This window comes from Dasypus novemcinctus, chromosome Y, assembly GCF_030445035.2.
Source record: "Dasypus novemcinctus isolate mDasNov1 chromosome Y, mDasNov1.1.hap2, whole genome shotgun sequence".
In the NCBI taxonomy this organism is placed as follows: domain Eukaryota; kingdom Metazoa; phylum Chordata; class Mammalia; order Cingulata; family Dasypodidae; genus Dasypus; species Dasypus novemcinctus.
The window spans coordinates 1873387-1900614 of record NC_092216.1 but is presented as its reverse complement, the minus strand read 5'-3'; the positions used below and the strand labels follow the sequence as shown (position 1 = coordinate 1900614).

The 27228-nt window shown below is 43.0% G+C and overlaps 1 protein-coding gene across 1 annotated transcript in view; it reads right to left on the bottom strand.

Annotated features, from left to right (window-relative positions):
* Positions 1-271: 271 nt before the first annotated feature.
* Positions 272-27228, bottom strand: part of LOC101416025 (granulocyte-macrophage colony-stimulating factor receptor subunit alpha) — a 579672-nt gene continuing 552715 nt past the window's right edge. Inside the window, exon 9 of the mRNA XM_071213447.1 lies at positions 272-509. Within this exon, the coding sequence (XP_071069548.1) occupies positions 501-509 (9 nt within the window). The 3' untranslated portion in view covers positions 272-500. The remainder of the gene's footprint in view (positions 510-27228) is intronic.

Genomic DNA, 27228 nt, shown 5'->3' with positions numbered 1-27228 from the left:
ATATTGAAGGGAAGACATTATTTCTCTTTGACAAAGGTGCAAAAAGGAACCCAGTGAGAGTTAATTACACAGCAATTAAATGTGGGGAAAGAAGAGCGAACCAGGGTATTCTCACTCAGCCCTTGTCCATGCTGGTCCACAGTGGAAGAGAAATATCCTCCCTAGTGGATGCTCTGATGCACATTTTCCATCTGGGATGTTTGTTTCTACAAAAGTCATCTCCAACCACCACACCATGGAGCCTAGAGTGATTACAACTGAAAATGGGAGGATTGCATCCAGCATCCAGGTGGAATCTGAGCCTCCTCTTGACATAAAGGTGCAATGGACACAACCAATCCAGTGTCCACATAGAAGAGGTGGCATTGGATTGGGAAAAGTGGACATAATGGACAAAGGGTATGGGGAAAGGCAGGAAGAGATGAGAGGTGGAGGCGTCTTCGGGACATGGAGCTGCCCTGGATGGTGCTTCAGAGGTAATCACCGGACATTGTAAATCCTCACAGGGCCTACATGATGGAATAGAGGAGAGTATGGGCCATGATGTGAACCAATGTATATGAGGTGCAGAGGTGCCCAAAGATGTACTTACCAAATCCAATGGATGTGTCATGATGATGGGAACGAGTGTTGTTGGGGGGGGGGGGAGAGGGGGGGTGGGGGGGTGGGGTTGAATGGGACCTCACATATATATTTTTAATGTAATATTATTACAAAGTCAATAAAAAATAAAAAAATTAAAAAAAAAAAAAAAAAAAAAAGTCATCTCCATCCACTCCTTCACCCATCTTTCCTCTCAACTTGGAGACTCTTTCTGAGGTTCAGACGTGATCATTATTAGTTGACCATATATATTGGTCCAAACTTTATAGAAGTAGCTTAAAACATTCTTACTATTATTTAGAAAACTAATGCATTCAAATAAAGGATTGGTACAATAGAACATCTAGACTAAATTGCACCTGTCTGGACAATATCTGTTAATGTTTGTGGTTTATCCTTCCCATCAAGATTGTCCCTGTTTGCATAAACGCACCTAATTATTCCTCGTGGTATAATAAAATACAAGGTGTGCAGTTTGGTTTTTCCATTTCATGCTACATCCTGAGGCTTTTTATGAGTCAGTCTATATTTCAATTTCTGCAATGCCAGCCTCGTGCTTTGGCATATGGCAGCACCATAATTGATTTCTCCTGTAGGGAGTGTCTGTGACTCTTTTCAACTTTACAGAATTGGAATGTCTTTTCTGTTTAGAGCCAACACCAATAATGCAGATTCTGTTGAGAAGTTGGGCTTTGTGTCCAGTTACAGAGACCCAAGGTGTGTGTGGGAGGATAGGATCCACACCTGGCCAGGCAGATGCCTAACACAGGACCTTAAATTCTCAGGGAGTGATACAAGGACACAGGAAGAGTTCAGTATTTCCTTCCAACATCCTGCAGCACAGGTGTTTGAGGTCCAGTGGTGATGGTGGCAGGGGCAGTGTCCTAGCCAGGCAATTCCTGGGATATGACTTCAGTTCATTCCCTGTAGACAAATGTCCTTAGACTCTTGCCTGTGTCCCCCCAGCCTATTCATCCTTTCTCCGACCTTCCCCATATCTGCCAACTGAATTCCTTGAATTAATCAGAGTCACTTTCTATTTCTTGTATCCAAGAACCAAACCTGACCCTTATAACCATACCCGAGGTGAAATTCTGATGTATTTCCAGTTATTTGTAAATATAATATGTTTTGCAGTGAATTATCTATGCACAATATTTTTATGCAAGATAGCTGTAGGCTAGACTCCAAGAAATTGAATTGGTGGGTCAAAGGAATTGTGCATTTTAAAATTCACTTAAAAATACTGCAAATTGGCCATCCAAACTCAGCTTTCCCAATACAGATTCTTTGAGGGTAATTCTGAGACTCTTAAAACTGACACAATCTAAATCTTCTTTGTAGGTTTACAAACTTATTGGTGAATATGATCTCTCTTTAAATGTTGCATTTTTCCAACTGTTTAGCATGTTGGCCACCTTCTCAAAAAAACATATCGGCCATCAGTAATCCTTTTTTCTGTTGAGCATTTGGTTTTGAAGGCAGGGGTATGGGAAAATAGTTTTTAATACAAGAAGAAAACTGGTTATATTCTAAAAAGAAAAATGTCACAGTATCATGGTTATGAGAAGATACTTCTCAGCTCTCTGGCTGTGGGGGTGTACCTGAGGATCCAGTTGCTTCTCTGGAATTAATCGGAATATCAACCAGAGAGGCGACACCTCCCACATTTGCCTGCAGTCCCCAGTGGCTGGTCAGCAGGGATACTGAGGCAGACACATCTCTGGGAGATGCATGGTCCTCTAATGAGTGATGTCAGTTCTAGGTCTCCTTGGGAGTCTTGCTGGCAGGTTTTGAGAACGACCTTCCTCCCCTGTCTCCTTCTCAGAGGTCAAACCCCACACCTTCCACCCAGATCCCTCCTCATTTCTTGTCCCTGAAATCTCCCCCAGTACATCTCTGACACGGCTAATGCACCTTGGTGTGTGTTTTCCAGAGGGTTCAAATATACCAAGCTTAAAAAATTACAGCATGCAAATTTTTTTTCTGATATATATGAAACAGCACTATAAAACACAGAAGAAAAAAATGTCAGCATTCATCATGTAGATTTAAAGGGCTCTAAGCCACCATGACCTCTCCTTTGGCAAGCCAAGCCTGGCTGTCGATTTCAATTTACAGCCATAAAGCAAATGCCTCCTATACCAAGAAACATTTCCCAGTGGGACACCGGGATTCTGAGAGTATTGTTGAGATGAGTCAAACCAGAGAGAGTTAAAGCTTTGAGTGTATATAAAACTGTCTAAATTCAATTCACCATTTAAGGTCTTTTTTAAGTGCCCTGAAATGCCACAACCAGTTTCATTTTATTTCCACCCTTTGTGTGGTCATGCTTCATTGCCTTATTCATATAGAGTCATCAGCAATTTTTAGATGACTATGGTATAATGTTAAGAGAACAAATGATCCTGGAAAGTTCTAAAATTCATAAGCCATATCAAAATATGTTTCAATCAAATACTGATCTTTGACTTCGGAATTGATTTGAGCTTCTATTAAACCACATGACCTCTGAGGAGAGAGTTCCCTGCTCATTGAACTTGGACAAGGGCACAGCTCACTTTCTCTTTTCCTCCCCCATCAAATCTCTCATAAGTTTCGGGAGTTAGGAAATGATTATCTTCATACAAGGCATTGGCAACTCCTGTGTTTGCCCTCAAGGCAGGTGTTTGAAACCCATCATTCCCCCATTTCCATAGGTCTACAGCCTTCTTCTCAAAATAGCACTCCAACCAGAGCAGACAGTGGGCACGCTCTGTGACTCAGAAATTCCACCCCAGGTGGAATTTTCACAGAAATACCTGCACATGTGCAACAAAGGACGTGGATGAGAATGCTTGCAGCTGCCTTATTTATCTTATCCCCAGGCAGGAAACCACCCTAATGCCCATCAGCAGTAAGACGGGCAAATAAATCAAACTTTACTCACACAGAGAATGCTAAAATCACTGAAATGAATAATAATCTACAATACACACAATATGGATGAATTTCACAGACATGATGTTGAGCAGATGGAGCTGTACAAAAAAAGAGCACATACTCCCTGATTTATTAAGGTAGTTTACAAATATGAGCAACACTGATATGAGTAGCATTAGAATTCAGAGCTGTAGCTACCCGTGGTACTATCTGGTGCTGAGTGAGCACAGGACACTCAGAGGCACTGGTGATGTTTGGTCTCAATCTAGGGGCTAGTCAGTATATGGGTATGTTCAGTTTCTGAAAATCATCTGCAGGTACTCTCACAACCTATTAAAGTTTTCTTTGTGTGTTGTACATCAATAACAAGTTACAAAAGACCTGCTCCAATCTAATAATCCTAATTGGATTGTGTGATAGCCTGAGGACCATTTCTGCAGCTATGAATAGGACAATCCTACTGGCAATTTAAAAAATTTAAACCAGAGACCAATGTGATCTTCCCAGCGAAGGAGCTTGCCCCTAGTCCTGCTTTCCACACTTCCATGCACATAGTACATCTGATTTTGATACTTGATCCCAAGAAGAAAGTACCCCAAAGGAGGGATTCCTTTAGCCCCAGTGGGTTGACCTGTGCATTCTGTGCTGAATTTGCTTGGGGACAACCAATGAATTTATGGGAAGAAGAACAAGGAGAAATGAAAGATAAGACTCATTCTATTTCCTGCCCCTCACCCACCACCACCCACCAGCTCAATGACAATGAAGGCTTTGTTTTCTGAGCTTATTGTTTCCTTCCTTCAACATGAACAACAAAAGTCATCTAGCACTGGAGTTAGTAAATCCTACCTTCTTACGTAGGATATTTGGACTAAAGATGGGGCTTACTCTAAAGACATGCTGCAAGAGTTGTAGATCCAGATCTCCAATCTACATGTAGATCTTCAATATAGATGGTGTGACTAAATTTATAGCTGTCACTTCATATTTTAATGTGTTACATTTGCCTGGAGCCATAAATAAAGTTTGACTTAGAACTAAATCTGAGGCTCCTGTCTGCCTTGACATCAAAATTTGGCTAAATCCACACTCTTCCTTGGAACAGCTGACCCTGTTCTGAAACCCCAGTCCTTCCCTGATATGGAAGGGCAGACTATCTGCTGAAATTAAGGGGTGACACTTGGACCGGGACCTTTCACTCTGAGACCTGCAGTAGCAGGGAAGAGATGTGTCATTTCACCAGAAGGAAGTACAGCCCGATGGAGACACATAGCTCCCCTTGACAAATGCATTGAACCTCCAAATCTGACATTTCCATGAGGTAAACTAAATCAGCCGAGCTGCCTGCTCTCCCCAGAGCCATGCTGAAGGTTTTAGTTTCTTCCCAGAGAAATAGAGACTCAATGCTTCATATAAGACAATCACTGCCAAGGTCTGCAAAGACACGGTTAAAAAGGTGTGGGGAACGGGAGGAAGAGATGAGATGTGGAGGCGTTTTCGGGACGTGGTGTTGTCCTGGGTGGTGCTTCATGGACAATTACGGGACACTGTAGATCCCCCCAGGGCCCACTGGATGGAACGTGGGAGAGTGTGGGCTACAATGTGGACCATTGACTATGGGGTGCAGTGATGCTCAGAGATGAACTTACCAGGTGCAATGGATGTGTCATGATGATGGGAGAGAGTGTTGCTGTGGGGGGAGTGGGGGGCGGGGGCGGTGGGGTTGAATGGGACCTCATATTTTTTTTTAATGTAATTTTAAAAAAATAATAAATAATTAAAAAAAAAAAAAGTTGACCCTAACAGTTGGCATGAAAGCTACGTCAGGAGTGAAACAGTGCTGATAATAACCCCTTGGCTCGTGTGTTGTGTGTCATGGCCATTGGAGAAGAGAAATCAGAGTCATTATTAAACCTAAATTCATTCATATCCTACAATCCTTGGAGAAGCGCCACACCTTTTCCAGTTGGGCCTGAAGCTCTGTGATTAAAAGTTACCAGTCAAACAAACAGAAGCTGAAATTCCAGAGTGGCACATCTAGAATTTGCAGCTCTCTAGGCATTGGTTTGTGCTCCTGCAAATTTGGCTAACAGTGCACCCCTCATGCATAGGGCATACAATTATACAAGGGGATGCACATGAAGAAAACTCTTTGGGACAGCTCCTTAGACGTTGCAAGAGCTTGGTAAATGTCAGGGTTCACGCTTACTATTTTAGTTACTAAGGAGAATTAGCTCTGCTACCATTCCCCAAGCTTTTCCAGACTGTTAAATTCGGGGGCCTCCCACATCTGAGTCATTCTGTCCACAAAGGGAGTCAGGGCCTCAGGTTGCTGCTGGACAAAACTGTAGGGTAGGCAACAGTTGGGACTGTCCCTGACTCCCTACTCTGTATTCCACAAACTCCCTTCTCCCCAGGTCAGAGACCCTTCACCGTGGCACCCTGGCAAGGTCTGCCCCTGGTGGCCATTCCTGGACACATCTTCCTCCTACGCCACTCGTGGTCTATCAACCAGCCTTCAGAAAGTGTCATCTTCAGTACCAACAGGCAAGCTTCTTGGTGTGGGCAGCTCAACACAATCCCCTCCAAAGTGGATGCTTTTTTACTTCATCCGGAACCACTGATGGGATGTTTTCAGCATGGACTCTTTGGAGGGACCCTCGGATCCCAATACCCTGGCCACTAACACTGTTTTCCTCACCAGTTACTCACCTGTGAGTCTTAAATGTAGATCACGCCCATATCGCAGAGAACACGACCTGGAGAACAGCCTCATCAGATCCTATGCCTCCTTCTCTACTCTCTGCTGCTGGGTGACAAGTGAAGCTGAGCTACGTCCTCCTTAGTATAATATAAACTCCCTTAATATGATGTCAAATAATGAGGCGAATCATTGCACCAAGGAATGAAAGGTAGAAAGAACAATGAAATGTATGATGCCATTTCTCTGGTGATTATTTCTGTGAAAAAGGGACACTTTCATCCCATTCAGATACAGTAGTGCAAAAGAACCCCGTGGAAAGTGAATGATTAATTAGCAAAATTGAAATTTGTCCAAGGGCTTTCCTGGCCCATGGAGGGTGTGTGTGGGGGAAGAGGGGTGGTTAAAAAAATGAATTGGGAAGCAGACTTGGCCCAACGGATAGGGCATCCACCTACCATATGAGAGGTCCGTGGTTCAAACCCCGGCCTCCTTGACCCATGTGGAGGTGGCCCATGTGCAGTGCTGATGCGCGCAAGGAGTGCCATGCCACGCAAGGGTGTCCTCTTCGTAGGGGAGCCCCACACACAAGGAGTGTGCCCCATAAGGAGAGCCACCCAGCACGAAAGAAAGTGCAGCCTGCCCAAGAATGTCACCGCACACACGGAGAGCTGACACAACAAGATGAGCAACAAAAAAAGAAACACATATTCTGGGTGCTACTGATAAGGATAGAAGCGGTCACAGAAGAACACACAGCGAATGGACACAGAGAGCAGACAACTGGGGGGAGAGGGGAAGAGGACAGAAATAAATAAAATAAAAATAATAGAAATAAAGAATTGTAAGTCTAATGATAAGTCCCCTTTGTAAGACGTAAAAGAAGACAGAATAAAAGGGATTTCTGGGGAAAAAAAAATAAGTGTGTCAGCCAGGATAGGTTAGGTGATGCTGCAGTAACAAATGGCCCTGGCATCTCAGTGTCTCACCTACAACATGTTTCTGTTTCCTACTCATGCAATTACTGATAGGGGCTCTCAGTCCATGTCATCTTCAGACCAGACTCCAGAGTGGAGGAGCAGCCCAGTAATGGAACATTGCCGATCTCATGGGAGAAAGAGAACAAAATAATGGAGGAACCAGGTGCCAGTTCCTTGGATTTTTGACTGGAGCTGATACACATCACTGATGCTCACATTCAAGTCACATGACTATGCCTGGGTTTAGTGGAATGGGAAAGTGCCATTTTCCATAGCCAGGGATCACCATATTTGTAAGTAATGAAAGAATTTGCTCTAAAGAGGAAACTAAAAGTGGTGACTTCTCTACAATTCATCTGCATTCTGCTAACAGAACATACAAGATGGAAACTCCTGGCATAAAATGACTACTAAAAGAAAAATTGCAGTTAGAAAATAATGGGATCTTGATTCAGATATTTCAAGGGCAACTTTGTGCCAGGAGAGAGCTATGAAAATGCAGTTGCTAGATTTTATTGGAATTTGGGGACTGTAAACATTGCACTCTGCATATGACATAAAATCCAAGCTAAAAAACATGTTCCAAAGGAATTCCCCATCACCCTTTTGTGATTAAAAAAAAGGGAAAAAAAGCAATAATAGCTAAACTGAATAGATGTCAATATTACTTATTTTACCGAGATAACAACAAAGCATCCCTCTTCAAAATCCTGGCAGTTACAAATTTCATTGCCCCATAATTTTAATGATCTCATACTAAAAATGTCAGGTGGATGTGAATTTTTAATTAAACCAGCTCCATAAAAATGTCTCACACTTTATATATCTTTGGTCACAAAATGAATCCAAGCATCATGATGAGTGGTTGAGAAGGATGGAATTCATTTAAGAGAGATGTCAGTATTTTCTCTTCAATTAGCACAATCCCATTTTTTTCCCTAAGTAGACATGTATTATTATTTGGGTCCTGATTCCCAAAGACATATGAAAAGCTCTAGGTGGCATCTTGACAAGATTAAATGGAGACACCAACTTTCTTGCAGACTAAGGACAACTCTGTGTCCCCATCTGGTGACTAAGATGAGTGTCTGCTTACATTACAGGGTTATGTGAGCCTTGAATGCCAGCCAAGAATAATCTCTGCCTTGGTTTGTGTCTCCCTCCCAGAATGCTCTAGCTTTCTGAATTTACATCCACATGAACTGCCATGCAAGAAACATGTTGATCCTCCATGAAATCTTCCATTGTCAGGTCCTCACCTACCCTTGCTGCTACCCCCCGAAGAGATGTCTCCATGGCAGTAGGCATGGAAGAAGTGGGGACACTAATCTGCCTCCCAAATACCCCTTCTGACCTCGGGCTCCTATTCCCACACCTGCCCGATAGTTGGTTGCTGATGCCTGACTGCTCAACCCTTTCTGAGAATTACCCTCCACAATGGGAGGTGCCTTGTCCAAAGTCCAATGATGGGTCAATGCAGGGGTATGGGGTACAGAGGACAACTCGAGGGTTCCATTGTGAGGGCACCACAGTTCCACGTCTACCTGTGTCCAGTCTGGCTCTGCTGACTCTCCCTTACCAGGTGTCATCTCAACACCACCCAGGCCACACCCAATACCCTTTCTGCAGGCCAGTCTCCAGCTCACAGCTGGCCAATGACCCTGCAGGGGGCTGAAGGGTGGTCCCCAAAATCTTCATCCATGTTACAACTGCTCATATCTGTGAATGAGATCTTGCTTGGCAGAAGGACTTTGCAGATGTAATTGGGTTAAAGATCTTGGGTGGTGCTTCACGGACAATTACAGGACATTGTAGATCCCCCCAGGGCCCACTGGATGGAATGGGGGAGAGTGTGGGCTATGATGTGGACCATTGACTACGGGGTGCAGTGATGTTCAGAAATGTACTTACTGGGTGCAATGGATGTCTCACGATGATGGGAGAGAGTGTTGCTTTGGGGGGAGTGGGGGATGGGGGCGGTGGGGTTGATTGGGACCTCGTATTTTTTGAATGTAATTTGTAAAAATAAATAATTTTAAGTAAAAAATAAAATTAAAAAATAAAAAAATAAAAAAGACAAAAAAAAAGATCTTGAGATGAGATCATTGACCCCATCTTCACTTGTCCTCCACCTCTGTGCATCTTCTGTGTCTTATAAGAAGATGGTGATAGAGCTTGGAGTGATGCAACCACAAGCCAAGGACCATCTGGGGCCACCAGAAGATGGAAAAGGCAAGGAAGGAGCCTCCCCTCAAGCCTCTGGAGGGACCACACTATGTCCACACCTTGACGTCAGACTTCTGTCTTCCAGGACTGAGAGAGAAAATGTTTCTTAAGGATAGCTCTTAAGCCCCCTAGGCTCATTTGTTACACAGCCTCAACAAACTCATACACTTGCATGTAAACTCTTACCCTGTCCCTTGGAGAACACGACAATGGGGAGCAACCATCACTGATGCTGACGTAGGAGCACTTGAAGACATGGAGCGTCTCCAGAGCAGATAGCAGTAGGCAATTTTCACAGCCATTTTTGTGAACATAGTCACCAAATTTCTTTCTCATGTCCACTTATGCGCATTTTGTTCAGGCTTCTATTTTTCATTACATCCACGTTGGGCTCTTACTGCTGCTCTAGAAACGTAGCAGCTGAAAACAGCTCATATTTATCATCTTACAGAGCTGCGGGCCAGAAGCCAAGACGGATCCCCAAGGCTGCGTTCTTTTGGGGGGATTCAAAGGGATAGTATGTCTCCTTGTCTTTTCCAGCTCTCTGAGTCACCTGCCTTCCTAGGTTCAGGGTCCTTTCCTTCCCCTTGTCTTACTCTTGACTGTCATCACACCACATTCTCTGCCTTCCTCTTAAAAGATCCTTGTGATGACATTGGCCATCCCAAAGGTCCAAAACTATCTCCCCATCTCAGAATCCTTAACCACACCTGCAAAGGCTCCAAGTGCCAGAGAATGGGATGTGGGCATCTTTAGGGATATTACTCAGCCTGACCTAACAACTTACGTTATTTTATTTTTGCAACAGAATAATTCCTGGCTTTCATTATAAAACCAATGGATACAGGGCCACTCCACCTGGGAAGTTTCCTTAAAAAACTTCACCCTTGGTGCAATTCAATTTAGATGTTATTCCCAGTAGTTGGAAGATAGGAGTAAATTTAAAATCATTTTGCTTTATCTGACTACATTAATGTTTTCATAACTTTATGGACTCAATTTATCCATGACTAGCATATTTATGTTTATATTAAATATGCTATGTATTTTTAAAAAGTGATTCCAAATACTTCAAAACAACATGCCATTTATATACATATATTCTTTAAAAATTTAGGCATGTCCTTCCTTTTTGAGCTTCCTGGACTTACCTTGATTGAACAAATCAAAAAAAAGTAGGGAGCCAATGTGGCTCAGTGGTTGAGCACCAGCTTCCATATATATATGAGATCCTGGGTTCAATTCCCAGCCCTGGTATCTCAAAAAAAAAAAAAGTATATTATTTCTTTGAAATAAACACATCCATGTATGTTTCTAGAAATCAGAATCAAGAGCCCAGACTTTAGAGTATTCATATCTGGAAAAGAAGGCTAAGATGGACTCAGCTTTCCTGCACACTCAAGCTAGGGTTGTCTTTTGAGATAAACGTGGCAGATTCTTTGACCTGGTATGAGGTGGGGGTCCCCCTGTTTTCATGGGGGACAAGGCTTGAGGCTGCCATGTTGGCTCGGCATTGGGAAGCCGTATAGGCAGCTATCTCTGCCCAAGTATCAAAAGAAAAATAATCCATCCAACAAGCTCCCAGGTCTTTGCTTGAGAGGATGATGGTGCTCCTGAGCTGTGACACAACAAAGGATGGGTCCAGGGTCCATACAGGCATGTTACATGGGAAAGGGTCTTTTCCTTCTCTGCAGACCTTTCATAAAGACTTGCAAATGCATTGGAAGGGGACAGGGATTCATGCTTTCTGCCCTTGGTTTGATGGAGGGAGCTGGGGTAGCGGTTTGCTAGGGCAGCTCTAAGATCCGTGATACTGAGAAAACCTTGTAGGGGAGAGAATACAGTCAGGCATCTCCCCCACGTGCTCGTTGGCCAATCCCATGATGGAAGCCCTTTCCAAGAACACTGAGCTTGAAAGCAATAACCATAAAGCACACAGCATAAATTGGATTTGCATTTTAATGGTGCAAATCAAGACGAGCCGGAGAAGTTATGGGAAAGCATAAAATTCACGAAGGTGCTTTTGGGGCGAGTGAGCTCAGAAATGACAAGACACGAAATGTCTATCTTTTGATTCAACAAAAGCATTTGATTCATTCCAAAAGGCTCTCTAATTACATTCATCTTTCTCTCCCTGCAGGTAAGCTTTCATGATGGGTGAACATGATACTGAAGAGTAAATACTTTTGCTTTGTTCTTCATTATAGTTTTTCTCCTCTGGAAGATAGAGAAAATGCATACATCAAAGGGTACTTTGCAATACATTTCCTTAGAATAAAACCACCTACATGGAATTTTTCTGAGCAACTTGAAAGAGTCAAGGAAAGGTTATTTATTGCCCAACACAGTAACCCCTAGAGACTAAGTATATGTGCTTGGAGAAGAAAATCCATGCATCATTTAATATAAAATAGTTGTGGTCGCTTCATATCATATATAGCCAGCTCCTTCACTATAGCTCTTTGCCTTGGTTCTTTTAAGGAACAAACTCTCCCCATGATGGAGCAAGACTGCTCTGAGATTTTATCCTTTTTCTGACAGCTTGGGATTGCAAAGAAAAATATTCTATAAAACAACATCAACTTCTGGTTGAAGCAGTATTGCAAGTACATGCTTTTGGGGTCCCATTCTGTCTTGAAACAGCGAAGAGCATGAAAAATAGATAAAAGTAGCCCATTTGGAATGATCACGATGACCAAAAACGGGACAAGTACTTCCATGCAGCCCCAGGCATAGTGGAGAAAGGAGCTGAATTTGCATCGTTGGGAAGCAGGCAGAATGGGCCAGAAGTGGTGGGGGCTTCTCAACCAAGTCCCCAACTTGGACCCAGGGCTTAAGGGCATCTTCCGTCTCAGGAGGGAGGCTGGTAAAAGTGGCCACCCACTGCCCCCCAAGAGCAGTGATTTGTAGGAACCTGCCTTTCAGGAAGCCGTGTCGGTGAGCTGGCGCTTTCCCCTAGAGCAGAAGCATGGAGCAAGCTTCCCCACAAAGACGGGATTCTGAGCTGTGGACCTCAGCCAGGTGCTGGGCAATGAAGAGTGAGCACAAGATTGTAGAACCCTCTCTATCTACAACGAGACCCCAAAGCAAGCCCCAGGTCAAGGATTTGGCAGGCGGTCTCAGGAAGCATGGCGAAGGGAGGAGGGATGGGTCAGGGAAGAGAAGAGCAACAAAGTGTGCATTGATGATGGGGTTTCATCTGTGGAAAGCTGGGGTTCAGCCCCCCACACAGGAGAATTGCAGAGAGGGTGGGACACACTCAGAATTCTCCCGGTGCTAGGTGAGGACTTCATACTAAATGCATTAACCCCAGGAACTCCTATTGCTTTTTAATTTTTTTTTGTGGGGGGAGGAGTTATGGAGGTGAAATTCACAACATAAATTGAGTATTTTAAAGTTTGTAATTCAGTGGCATCTGGTACATTCACAAGGCTGTATACCCATTGCCTCTATCTAGTTGGAGAACATTCTCAACACCCCAGAAAGAAATCCTACACCCTTTAGCAATTATCCCCTATCTCCCCGCTTTCCTCAACCCCTGTCAAGCACCAAGCTACCTTCCATTTCTATGGGTTTGCCCAATCTGGCCATTTCACATAAGCAGATTCATGCTTATGAAAGTGGCCTTTTGTGCCTGGCTTCTTTCATTCCACGTGATGTTTTTAAGAATTATCTACGTCGTCATGTATATCAGAACCTTATTCCTTTATAAGGCCAAATAATATTCCATTGTATGGATATATCCTATTTTTTTTAATTGATTCATCCGCTAATGGACATTTGGGTTGTTTCCACTTTTTAGCTACTATGAATACTGATATCGATATCTGTGTACAAGGTTTTCCATGGGCGTGTGTTATTTTTTTTCAACTTATTTTTAAAATTTATTGAAGCATATCACTCATCCATAAACATACATAAATAGTAAGTGTATAGTAATAATTGTGAATTTACAAAACATACAGGGCTCTCATACCTCACTCTACCACCAATATCTTACATGTTTAACTAATGATGAAAAGAGCATCATCAAAATATTACTTCTAACCAAAGTGTCTTATATTGGGTGCATTTTTCTGCCAATCCATCCTATTATTATTTTTATATCATTTATTCATGAACATACATAAACAATCAGTGTATATTATAGTAAAAGTTGTGAACTTACAAAAAAACATGCATAACATCATACAGGGGTCCCATACATCAATCTACCACCAACACCTTGCATTGTTGTAAGACATTTGTTACATTTTATGAAAGAATATCATCAAAATCCTACTACTCACTATAGTCCGTATCTTACATTTGGTGTGTTTTTCCCCAACCCACCCTATTATTTTTTAAAATATTTTTTTATTACACAAGTTGTGAACTTACAAAATCATTGTGCACATGCGCAAAATTCCCATACAACATCCCTCTATCAACATACCACATTGTGATGGAATATTTGTTATAGATTATGAGATAATATCATCAGACTATTACCACTAACCATGGTCTATTCCATAGCGTACATTTGGCATATTTTTCCATACTCTCCCGTTATCAGCACAGTGCATCCTTTAATTGTTTGGGGTAAATATCTAGGAGTGGAATTGCTAAACCATCTGGTTAACTTTTTGAGGAACTGCCAAACTGTGTTTCAAATTGACTGATTGGTTTTACATTCCCATCAGCAATAAACGAGAGTTCCGATTTCTTTACATGCTCAAGCACTTGTTATTTTCCTTTTGTTTTCCTGTTCACTAGATAGAGGGACCAAAAACCCACAGCATGTACCATATGTGCCAGCAGCATCCAAAGGGGGTTGAAGAATGTGGGTCAGGCAATGAAAGCATCTGGTACATCCTCCAAACAAAATCCTAATGCTCACAAAGAAGTCTAGCTCTAAGAACAATGGCCAAAAAAAAAAAAAAAATCAGCAAAATTAAAGTAATCATGGATTTCAGGGTACTGGTAATAAAATATTGGCTTATTAAATCTCACGCTAATAACAGTGATAAGCTGGACAAAATATGGGAAGTACTTGTTGAATCCCCTGAAGAGTAACCCAAAGCAGGCAGATGCTAGAAGGAGGTAGGACTTGCACAAAAACAGAATTGCATGGGTGAAGTCATTATTTATCACCCTTGCTCTCCAAGGGCAGCCTTCGCCTTCACTGATCCACATGGCATCTGGGGAGAGAGCTCAAGCAGAAAATTACCTTCTTGACAGAGGTCAGAATTCAAGCCTTCCAGAAAGAGAGGAAATTGAGGGAGTAACCTTTAAAAAGGAAGGAAACATGGCGTACAAAAATCTGCACACACACAAAAAACGCCTCCTCCTGTTTTGGCTGAGCCATCAATTGCATATAGATGGGGCAAAGCTCCAAGGAGTGGAGGGGACTCAACAGCTAAAAGGTTGCAAGATAGGAGCAGAAGTTTCATCAGCTTCTCACTGTTGTAAAAATAGAGCTCGGAGTTCTCATTCCTCACAGTTGGAGGGGCATGATAAACAGCTCAGATTTTCCACAGTGATCCCTAAAGGGCTATGCCTTTAAAACAAGGACTATACCCTAAGTCTAAAGAATATTTCCTAAGACTAAGGGCTAAGTAAAAATCAGCCCACACTAGCAAAGTCTAAAACGAAATGTCCACAAGACACTTTGCTGGAACAAAACTCAATACTCTTTAGAAGATAACATAATCCAGAATCTACAATATATCATCCAATAAAAGAGAGAAAATTGGGGAGGTGGGACTCAAAAAATACTGGGTGAAAATTTTCCACATATGGTCAAAAACAGATACCCACAGACCTAGGTAACTCAGCAAATACAAAGCAAGATGAATACAAAGAAAACTCTCACTTAGCACATCATTATCAAACTGCTTGTCTTAGTTTGCCACAGGGCTGCCAATGCAAAGTACAGAAATGGATTGGCTTTTATAATAGGAGTTTTATTAGGGAAAAGTCTTACAGTTCCAAGGCCATGGAATGTCCAAAGAAGGCACCATCAGAGATGCTTTTTCACCAAAGTCAGCTACTGGTAATCCTGGTGCCCTTCCATGTGGTGAAGCAAGATGGCGGGCAATCTCTTCCAAGGTCCCTGCCTTCCCCTCAAGGCTCACCATTTCCTGGAGCTTAGCTGTGGATGATCAGAAATAAAGATTATCTCCTCAGCCTTGAGCTGCTCTGAGGACCCAGCCCCTCCGAGGTCTCTTTCCATGCCTCTCTGCTCCACTGCTTCCAGACTCTAGGACTTTGCTCAACCTCCTGGGGCTTCTGTTTTCCACAGTCCTTTCTCTCATATGGCAGGATCAAAATGGCAACTTCCTTTCTCTGTGTCTCTGTTTATATAAAGCTCCAGAAAGAGGCTGGAGACCCAGCCTGAGTCACTCCTCACTGCCATAGTTCAATCAAAAGGGCTCCACAACCCTGTGGAGATGTGGATTAATTCTAGAACATAACCTTTTCTCAGAATTCACCAAATCCAAACTGCCACACTGCTGAAAAGGAAAGTAAGTTAAAAAAATTTTAAAGCAGCCAGAAATTAATAAAAGAAACATTACATAGAACAAAAGAATAACAATACAAATGAATACAGAGTTACTTCTCATATCAGCAAATGGAGTTGAGAAGACAATGGAATGAAAAAGCTTGTCAACCTAGAATTATATATGGAAAAGGATTTTCAAAATTTTGCAACATGAACAGGAAGAAATAAAAGACATATATGAAAAAAAACCATTGGAAAACATAAAGATGAAACAAATGAACAGTTAAATAAAAACTTGGTCAAAGACATAAAACCTTAACTTTGGGCAGATCGGTGAAATGATTAGTAAAGATAGAAGAATTGAAGAAATAAAAGCTGAAAAATTTTCCCAAAACGGAAAGCATTTGAATTGAATTGAAAGTGCAAAAGTCCTGGCAAGAATAAACATAAACCCTCACCTAGAAAATTCTAGTAAAACAATATAATATGGTCAAAGAGATAATCTTAAAAGGTCAAAATTTTCAAATTCAACAGGACAATGATATGATGGAAAGAAGACTTGTCATCTCCAATAGGTGAAATGATACATAAAGTATATTCACCCTCTAAGAAATACCATATAGCATGAAAATAAGAGTTCATTTTTCAATGAGGTACACCTCAAATTTATAATGATGGGTGGGGAAGGCTGGAAAAGATATCTACCGTAGGTTGCCTCTGGTGTCAATTTTTAAGACAAAATACAATTATATCTGCTTTATGGAACATGTATATGCAGCAAATGTGTGATACCATGGATGGCAGAGCACATGACAAACTTAGCAGTGGTTCCTTAAAGAAGCAAAGAGGACATCACCAAGAAGGAATCCATGCAAACCTTGCACATTTGAGAACCATCTTGGTGAAGAAGAATTAGTATTTCAGGTTCTCTAATTCTCCAGTACAAGCCCTGTCAGTCCGTCTTAGCCTGAGAAGTTCTCCTTAACCCATGCTGTAAACCATGTCATTTCTGTCTTTTAGCTTTCACATTGTGGGGCACACATGCCCTGCCTCTGTCCAGGGGCTTCTGTGTCCTCTCAGCTCAAGGGGCATGCGAGAGAACCCTAGGGGCACCTCTCTAGTCCTCGTACTATGGATTGAATCAGTCTCCCCAAAAAGAGTTGTTCTAGTCCCAATTCCTTTGCAAATAGGCTCTTTGATGATGTGAGTTAAAATGAGGTCAAACTTCATCCAACATGACTGTCATCTATTGAAGCAGAGGAAATCTGGACCTAACAGGAGGCAGGAGGAGAGAGATGGACTGAGTTAATGGACACCAATGAGCCACCCCTCGAACTTAACAGCCTTGAGGAAAACTTGATCCCACCTTGATGAGGACTTGATGAGGTCCTCCAAACTGTGAGACCACAAAATTCCTGTGGTTTAAGCTGATCAGCCTGTGCTATGCTTAGTAGCTATGACAGACTGAGAGACTCATGCCCCTGGGCCTTCCAGGTGAAGAGGAGCTAATCAGATGGGTGAGGCTCAGCACCCTCTGTGTGGGTGCTTCCCTCACACCTCCAGAGCAGGGTGTCTGCTCCCAGCTTAGCTAAAGTATGCACAAGAAAATACACCCAGAAGCAGTCCAGTGTCCCTCACTGTCTCCATGACTGGGTGAATCAGTTCACGTCATGGATGGAAGCTTGAGGACTTTCCCCAATCTCCAATGATACTTGGCCACCAATAGAGTCGACTCCTAGACCTCATGCTAATCCCTAAGCCCATCTCTTGTACCTGTCACCCACTCACACAAAGAACGGGTTCCCCTTTGTCATTCAGCACAAGTTCTGTGGTCTGCAGCTGATGCCCAAATAACTCAGAGAGGAGACAGATAAAGTATTTTGTATCTACACCTTGGCTCTGAGTGCTTGATGGTCCAACCTCTCCTTCCAGTGTTTTCCAGTCTACACAAAGACCTTAACCTTCCATCTTTCTCCATATTACTGGTCCTGAAAATAACATAAATAATCAAATTTCTTTCCTGGCCAGACTTTGTGCCGAGCACAGTGTATGGAGTCATACTTTAACCTCATCACAGCCCTGAGATATATTGGCATCCCATTTTTACAGATGACCAGTGCAAGGAGGAGAATTAGGAGGAAAATTTAAGGGGGCCCCCAAAAACTCAGTAAGCAAGATAAATAATGTTTAATGCAATATTTTTAATAATCAAAGCTAATGCAAAAAATCCACATGAACAAATTATCAACCTTTTAAATAAAGGCAGGGAGACTGTATCTACCCCTCACTCTGAAAGGCACTGCCTCATCTATCTCCCTTTATGCCTGGTCTCAAGTAGGAGAGGTGTCGCTCTTACCAAGGGGAAGGGATTGTGGGGTTGTGTGTCCTTTACCTTATGAAACTCAGGAAAATTCTAAGATTGGTAAGTGGTACCATGTGATTAGGATTTTATGGTGTCATGTCTTTGCCAGCTCCTCAAAGCCACCCACCAGAGATCAACTTACAGCCCGAAGAGAACACCACATCCGAGCATCAGGGCAAATGGTAATGAGAGCAAATGAACCAATTGCCACTGCTACCACACGCCAGGAACACGAGGACTGGTTGACCAGATGGTGCATGTGGGAAACTCTTCCCACACCCAAGAGGCACAGCCATGGGGAGCAGGACACAAAGGCAATCCACAGTACCATCTGTGTACCTCCACCCTCAGGCCAGTGTTTTGGATGGGGGACAGAGAATGAAGCGTGGTGAGCACTCCCTGAAGAATAGAGTGCACCATGTGGCTTGAGCACATATCACCCACGCTAGCATTGACATCCTCCACCTCCCTCACTGCTCCCCCAGCCTCCATGGACCTTGTGGAGTCCCCATCAGTCCATGAGCAAATGGCATAAAGAAACAAATCCCCAACCCTCCACTCAGTCTTCCCAGCCAAGTGCTGTAAGCTCTCCTTCCATCAGCATACTTCCATCTGCATTTACATTTAGTGCTCCAGAGTGGTGGCCCACTGAGCTGCATGACAAAGGCAGGGAAGCTTCAGACCTCCTGCAGGAGGAGCAGCTCCTGTCTGTTCTTTGCCCAATCTCCGGGTCCTGCAGCTGCTGCCTTCCCTTGCAGATCACGCCTCCCCTTAGCCCTGTTATTAGCTTTTCCAAATGATCTTCCTTGGGTTCCCAAATAGTAAGCTTCCAGATGACAAATCCCATGCTCTTCACTCAGCCTTGATTCATGCTTCTTTAGCCAAAAATTTCCCAAATCCATCAAGTGACTCTGCCAAGTCCTTGAGGTTGGTAGTGTAGAAAATGGAGAAATAAGGGCTAAGGACAGATGATCCTGTGTGAAGATAGGCATTAGTTATATCCATGAAAGGAGTTGGCCCTGGATGGTGTTTGGGAGATAAACACAAGGTGAACCCTTAGATCTTCCCAGCGTGCCAGGTATTTGCTTTCTTCACCTTTGGGACTAAAAAGATTGGAGTATCGAATCTTTTAGCACTTGGGGCTTTGTTCACAGTCATGAAATGGGTTTTGCCCTGTGCAGAGAAAAATGTTTTGCTACCCTTCACTTTTCCCAAGTATGATGCTAGGTACACACTGGGTGTGAGACATTTCCTCATAACATCCTCAAAGGAGCATTTATTCATGCAAAGGACTTGCGGTATGGGGTCATAGACAAGGTCACATAAATTCTGGAGGCACAAGGCCAGTAGAGCATTGAATCTACACCCCCAAAACCCCATCAATCTCTCCACATGTCCCTGGAGTGTGAAGATGTTTGACTGGAACTCAGCATGCCCACTCCTGATCCCTCAAAAGCAAGTTCCTTTCTGCCCTGAAAGGAACCAGAGCTCTCCAAAAGAAACCTACCCCTTACCAAGATCTCCAACCAGAAGGAATAATAAAAACCTGGTTGTGGAACCAGCAACAGGCACCTGGTCCCCTGTGGCAGGTGTCTTTAGGTTCTCCAACATGTCCTCACTGGTTATTGCAGAGGCTATATGGAAAGGAATAAGCAGGGACTCAGTGCAGCTAGATCCATTGTGTCTTAAGAGGTAGGAGAATCCCAAGAGATCTAGGGGTGAGGTATGTGAAAATAAGCCCCCAGTCATGACATGCATGTTATAGAAGCAAGAGATTGCTACAATAGTCACCTGACATATTGCCTGCAAGGCACACCTGCAGACATCAGGTGAGGCACAAGTGATGAGCATGATTTCTACAAGGTCCTAATGGTTTTCCATCTGTCCAGGATGTCATCAGCCAGGTAAGGGCCTTTGCAGCCTTGCAAGGGGGCTTACCTTGATCCTTATACCCCATTTACACCACACAAAACTGGCATAATTTTCAAGTCTATCTTTCCCAAGCCACCACACCTGGATCCAACATGCTGGTTCTGACCTCAGTTTCTTCCCAGATCTCCTACTGGCCACACTGCCCATCACACACTGGGAGGCACATCGTAGTTCTGTAAGGTTGACTGGTCTGAGGGGCTGCACCATTACCTGTTACCTGTATTATAAGACCTAGCAATGATGGATCATGGACATACATCAAAGATCCAATATGGTTTTGCCTCCACACATGGAACTCTAATCCATCATTTTGATGCAGGCCAAGTCTACCAACAATGGGTATCAAGTACAAGGTTGACCAAAGACACCAACTTTGAAATCCCTGGAGTAGACACCTCAAAGGTTGGTGAGGAGGGAGCAGGGCAGACCCCATCATCTCTGTGACCACATGGTCAAGGTGGACATAGGGTATGTCGTTGGAAAACATCATGTGTAAGTGTTGTGGGAAGTGCTGGTCCTGGCTAGTAAGTCCACCTCTTCCCACCCCTGCTACCCTGACCCAACATAGCACTCATTCTCCCCCATCTGCAGAGAGACCTTCATTATACTCATATCTTCATCATCATGGTTTGACACCATGATGACCCAGCCTCCAGGACTTCTGGAAAAGTAAGAACTGACTTCAGAACATTCTAGAAAGAGTTGTTCCTGGGTTCTTAACTCACACAACATGTGCACCTAACGAACACACTGGGAGACCACTCATTCTTCAGCTTTCTCTACTCCGGAGGAGGATGGTACACACTTGAAAGTTCCCTTAGAACACCAAAGTGAGCTGTCTTAGGTAAAATTCCCTAGAAATGACTCTTAAGATGTGCAAATGATTTATTGAGGGGGGCCCTCAGGAGATGGAGCAGGAGGGACCAGAGATATGATCTAGGCAAAGATGGAGGGTCACCTGAAATATTACCTCATTCTTACCTTATGGTGAGCTTTGGGGTATGAATGGCACCACAGAGTTGTCCCATTTTTTTATTAAAAGGCCAGGCTCTTGCACTGCCAAATGGTGCACTGCATTGGTCAAGTGTTACTTTCAAAGAGGGATGTTGCTGAACCCGCCTGGTATTTCTAAGTGAGCCAGCTCCCATCAGTTGAGGGTAATTCTCTGGAGAAAGGGCAGCTGTGACCCATTAGCTGCACCCCAGCACTTGGAGGATCAACGTTTTTGTCTGGAATAAAGGATCAGGATGGGGTCCAGCCCTACATCCTACATGAGACTTGTGTAGTTCCCTACTATTCCAAGGTGAGCTACTTGTCTAACTCCCATTCAAATTATGAAGATCAAGTCATCTATTTTTACCTGATGCCTCCTTAGCCAAATACACAATGAATTAAGTTTCTGTTCCATCCTAAGTCACCTCATTGCTCATTCTTTAGGGATCATGGTACCTGACCTCTGTTGCTCCCATATAGTCTGGTTGCACCAATAGAGTCTTTGGAGAATTGTTCTTGTGAGGCTCATTAAGACATTTGGGTATAAAAGGAGATTTACAATGTATGAGTTCCTTATGACTGCTGTAACAAATGACCACAAACTTAGTGGCTTATGGTTCTGGAGGGCAGAAGTATGAAACGGGTCTCCATGAGCTAAAGTCAAGGTGGATGTGTGGAGCTGGTTTCTTCTGGAGGATCCAGAGGAGAATCTGTTTACTTGCCTTTTCCAGCTTCTGGGGGCCAACTTTGCTTGAGCATTCCTTGGCTGGTGGCCACTTTCTCCACTATCAAAGCCTACAACTTCAGGCCAGGTCCTTCTCACATAGCCATCTTTCTGATTCTCACCAATCTGCATCCCTCCTACACAATTTAGGTCCCTTGTGATTTCATGCAACTCCCTGGATAACAGTTTTAAAGATCAGCTGATTAGCAACTGTAATTCCACCAGCAGCTTTCATTCCCCTATGCCATGGAACATAACATATTCACAGGTTCCTGAGATTAGGACAAGGCACCTTTGGGAACCATTATCCTGCCAACCACATGCAGTAGTTGTGCTGGTTTGAGTCTTTTGTGGACCCTAGAAAATTATGTTCTTCAGCTAACCCATTCCTGTGCATGTAAACCTATTTTAGGTGGGATCTTTTGGTTAGATTCAGTTAAGGGACTTTTATTACATGGGTTTTAACCCTTTATTGGAGTCCTTTATAAATGGAGGAGAAGTGAGAGGAAGAGCCACTATTTTTACCCTGCCATGTGAGAGAGGACGCCAAGATCACTTGCAACCACAGAAAGAGAAACCCTGAGAGGCTGAAGGAGAGGGTAAAAGCTGGAGCAGCTGAAGCTGAATAGATGAGGTGCAGATGCTAGATGGGAGAGATGAATCACATGCCTAATCACCCACAGCAGGGCTCTGGGGTAAAATGAGCCTGGAGGGGAAGGCAGTGTCCAGCCACCATCTTGCCTTGCCATGTGGCAGGAGTCCAGGATCACCAGCAGCCAAGCTTGGGTGAGAGAGCATCTCTGACGATGCCCTGATTTGGACATTTTCACAGCCCTGGAACTATAAGATTTTACCCTAATAAATCCCCATTGTAAAGACCAACCCATTTCTGATATTTTGCATTGGTAGTCTTTAGCAAACTAAAGCAGTAACTTATTCTTCCTACTACATTGAAAGCCATACAAGAATTTACTGACCTCTCCCAAGTATTTGAACCCACTGAATCATTTCCTTGAGGCAAAAAAAAAAAAAAAAAAAAAAAAAAATCAAAATAGCCTCTCTGGTCAAAAATAAACCAATAGATTTTACAATATATCTTCTCAATATATCTTCTTTAATTGAATTATCTGGGGCTATGGAATATGAATATTCTGATTTAGAGATTCTTCAGTGTACTGGTTATAATAACAGCCAGCTTTCAGCTAATAGTTGATTTTACAATCATTAATTAATCATTACCCACAATGAAATAAAAGCAAGGGAATAAAACAATTTCCAAGTGACTCATTTTCACAAATAGTGAAATTCTCATCAACCAAAACCATGGGTCATAGTGACAGATGATTGGGTTATTTAGTTCCTATGCTTAAATTCTTTATTTTTGAAGTCAGCTTTGCAGGTTTTATTTCAATAAAAGGCAAAAGACAAATTTAATCATTGATCATTTTCTTTAAAATATAAACAAGTTTACCACATAATAAATATAAGTGGGTTGTTCATATGTAATTTAGCATCTTAGTCCTCTTGCCATACTAGGGTGTATTAATCAACAGAATAAAACTACTTTTTGAGATGGGCACAATAAGCATTTTATACACTTTTCTGTCTTGCCATTGATCACAGGCATAAATTCTTTAGGGAAAAGAGTACAGCTGAAGTATGATTAAAAATCTCTGCAAAGCTTTGGGACCTTGACCAACTTAATGATACTCATAAATTGATAAAAAGAATATGCAAAGGCTGGAGACCTTAGCTGGCTTTATGATACTGGTAAATTCTCCTTGAGGAGTAAAATGAAATGCCCTTTTACCTTCCATGGCTGAGAACCGTTTTTCCAGGTATCATCAAGTTGACTAAGAGGCTCTGTGTTTAAGATGCCTTTTTCTTCAGAGATTAGACCACTTTACTCACATCATTCTAACTCATCTCTGCCATATGCCATTCACCTAAGTGACATGCGTTAGTATACTCCTTTAAATACAAAGATCCTAAAGGATGGAGAACGTAAGTGACAGACCCGAATTTAATACCTAGTCGCTGCTAAGTGGAGTTTCATTGCATAGACCTCTCTGATCCTAGAAAGACAACAATCCCAGGGAACACAGCTGTGTGTTTGGGGTGGGAGTAGAATTCACAGGAAACTTCAGGTGAGCAAGGAAGGGGCAGCTGGAGTCTGTCCCTGCCTCTGTGGCCAAGGGCTGATGGAACAAAGCCATGAATTTACACATGTGTGGCATTTTCCATCAGTGCAACACAAGAGCCCTCTCTCTTGTTCTTCAACCTTCAGAGGCTGTGGATGACAATGGAGTGTCTTGGGACCACCATGCCTGGAGTGGCCAAGTCCCACCCTCTGGCTCCTCTCCTGGGACCCTGGTTGGCAATGAGAGGGGCTGTCCTTGGCTGTGGACCAGCTTTGAATACAGAGAAGAGGGTAGAAGAGACACACATCCTTTTTAAAGTTTTGTTGCTTAATGCACATATGACCCACTGCACAAGTGGGAGGATCTAACCTATGTTTCCATCTGAGGTTTCTTATTCCCTCATGTCCACATCTTTTTAACCTTGGGGAAGAGGGGGAAATATCCATCGTCCACTTGTCTTCCTACGTTAGCCCAGATACAATCCAGTTGACCACCCATTGTTCAATTAGAGACCCTCATGAGAGCGGAAAATAGGCTTTTTGGGGACTGAATCATGTTCCCTACCATATGTTCCACAGCACCATGGGAGTGATTCTATTTTTAAATAGGACCTGTGAATATATTATTAGAGAGAAGGAGCCCAAAGAGAATGAGGCCAAGCCCTAATCCAATATGGCGGATGTCTTCATGAGGAAAGGAAACAGGACAAAGAAGTGGAAACCAGAAACTAGAAGAGGACAGAGGATGAGGCAGACCTCCAGGAGTTGGAGACAGAGATACAAGCCAAGAACTACTACAATGAAAGCTGGTTCTGAAATGCTACAGACTCAGCAGGAAAGCGTAACCTGCCAGTATCTCCATGCTGAACCTTTAGCCTCCACAGCCCTGAAACAAACAATCCTTGTGGTCTAAGCCAGCTAGTGGGCAATATTTTCATAGCAGACCTGACTAAGACTAGACTAATGGTTTTTGCTAGGAGAAGACCTTTTCTCCAAAATGTACCCAGCAAAATGTCCCCGTAGGCTGTAGAAAAAAGAAAAAGGGAGCAGTATATCTTAGTGACCAAAATAAAGGAATTTTCAACAAATATGTTGAAGATATTGGTTAGCCTTTATAATAACAAATTAATTTCCGCTTGAATCAAAAAGTTAAGTGGACATGGGAAGTGGACTTGGCCCAGTGATTAGGGTATCTGTCTACCACATGGGAGGTCTGTGGTTCAAGCCCCGGGCCTCCTGGACCCATGTGGAGGTGGCCCATGTGCAGTGCTGATGCACCCAAGGAGTGCCGTGCCACGTAGGGGTGTCCCCGCATATGGGAGTCCCACGCACAAGGAGTGCACCCCATAAGGAGAGCCACCCAGCACGAAAGAAAGTTCAGCCTGCCCAAGAATGGTGCCACACACACGGAGAGCTGACGCAGCAAGATGACACAACAAAAAGAAACACAATTTCCCGTGCCGCTGACAGCAACAGAAGTGGACAAAGAAGAACACGCAGCAAACAGAGAACAGACAACTGGGTCAGGGAAGGGGGGGAGAGGAATAAATAAAATAAATAAATCTTTAAAAAAAAGTTAAGTGGACAAAATAAAACCATGAGGAGACAAGTAAAATGCTATTAATAGACAATTTAATTGATTCTAGAGTGAAAATATTTTGATATCTACTTGCATTAGATGAAATTTTTTTTAAAATCCTGAGAGACTCTTTTACATCAAACCGATTAACTTTCATAGGTCAAAAATACCACAAATAGGGCTAAAGTCAAGAAACAAAGTATGAGGAAAAAACCACAAAGCATTTGCAGTAAATACTGTCTGCTTAATATACTCAGAAATCCTGTTCACCAATCAAAGAAAACAAACAGCCCTACAGAAAAGAAGCAAAGATCAAGAAAGAAAAATAGCATGGACCGCAAGTAGGAAAAAAATCACAGTAGATTCTTGGAATTAATCCAAGAAAAAAATCACAAAATGTTAAAATGTAGACACAACGATTCATCTCTTAAATAGAAGCTTCCAAATACTTTTGGTGGGAATACAGACAACTTTTATGAAAAGACATGAAGTAAATTGAATATATCCAGTTCCATTTTTAGAAATAGAATTCCAGAGCCAATGTGAGGTGGATACTTACAGTTTCAGACAAATGTCTGTAGACCAAGACTTTCCCTGACAGCCTCATCGCAGCAAACCTAGGAAATGAGCCCAATATCCAGCCAAAGAACATTGGTGGAAATGAGGGACAGCTATTACTTAAATCAAAGATGCCATTGCTTTTTTAGCATCAAACTTGATTTTCTTTAGCCTAGAGTAAGACAAGAAAGAGAAAAGGGGCTGGACCCTAAATTCCAAAATTCCCAGAGTGAAGCTTAGCGACTTGAGCATAGCTTTTTGCTACCCAAGGCACGATGGGAAAGACAGAGCCAAGAGGTGGCAGTGGACCTGTCAGAGGAGAAGGACCCATGAGCCTCTTGGCCAGGGAGTAAGGGACAAAGAGAGGATAAATTCGCCTGAGTATTCCCTCAAGGGGGGATCCTAAAGATAGGGGGTTGAGAAAGCCCCAGAGATGATGTGTGTCCAGGCTGCCCAAGGCATGGCATGGGACATCCTCAGCCCTCAGTCCAGCCCCTGCCCATTCTCTGGGCCGGGCAGCAGCAGAAGGAAGAAGCAGCAGCAGCAGGGCTTGGACAGATGGCCTGGCACTCTGCAAGGGATTCAATCGTACCCCTCAAATTTCACATCCACCCCAAACCTCAGCAAGGCAAGGTCTTAGCCAGTGGACGTGTATATTAGTCAGCCAAAGGGGTGCAAAATACCAGAAATTGGTTGGTTTTTATAAAGGGAATTTATTTGGGGTAGGAGCTTACAAACACCAGGTCATAAAGCAAAAGTTACTTCCCTCACCAAAGTCTATTTGGAGCAAGACGGCTGCCGACGTCTGCGAGGGTTCAGGCTTCCTGGGTTCCTATGTTCCTGGGACTTGCTTTTCTCTGGGTTCAAGGTTCCTTCCTTCCTGAGGCTGGCTTCTCTTTCTTCTGTATACTGACTTCTCGGGGCTCCAACTTAAGACTTCAGCATCAAACTCCAACATCAGAAACCTACAACAGGGAAGCAGAATTGGCCCAGGGGTTAGGGCGTCCGTCTACCACACAGGAGG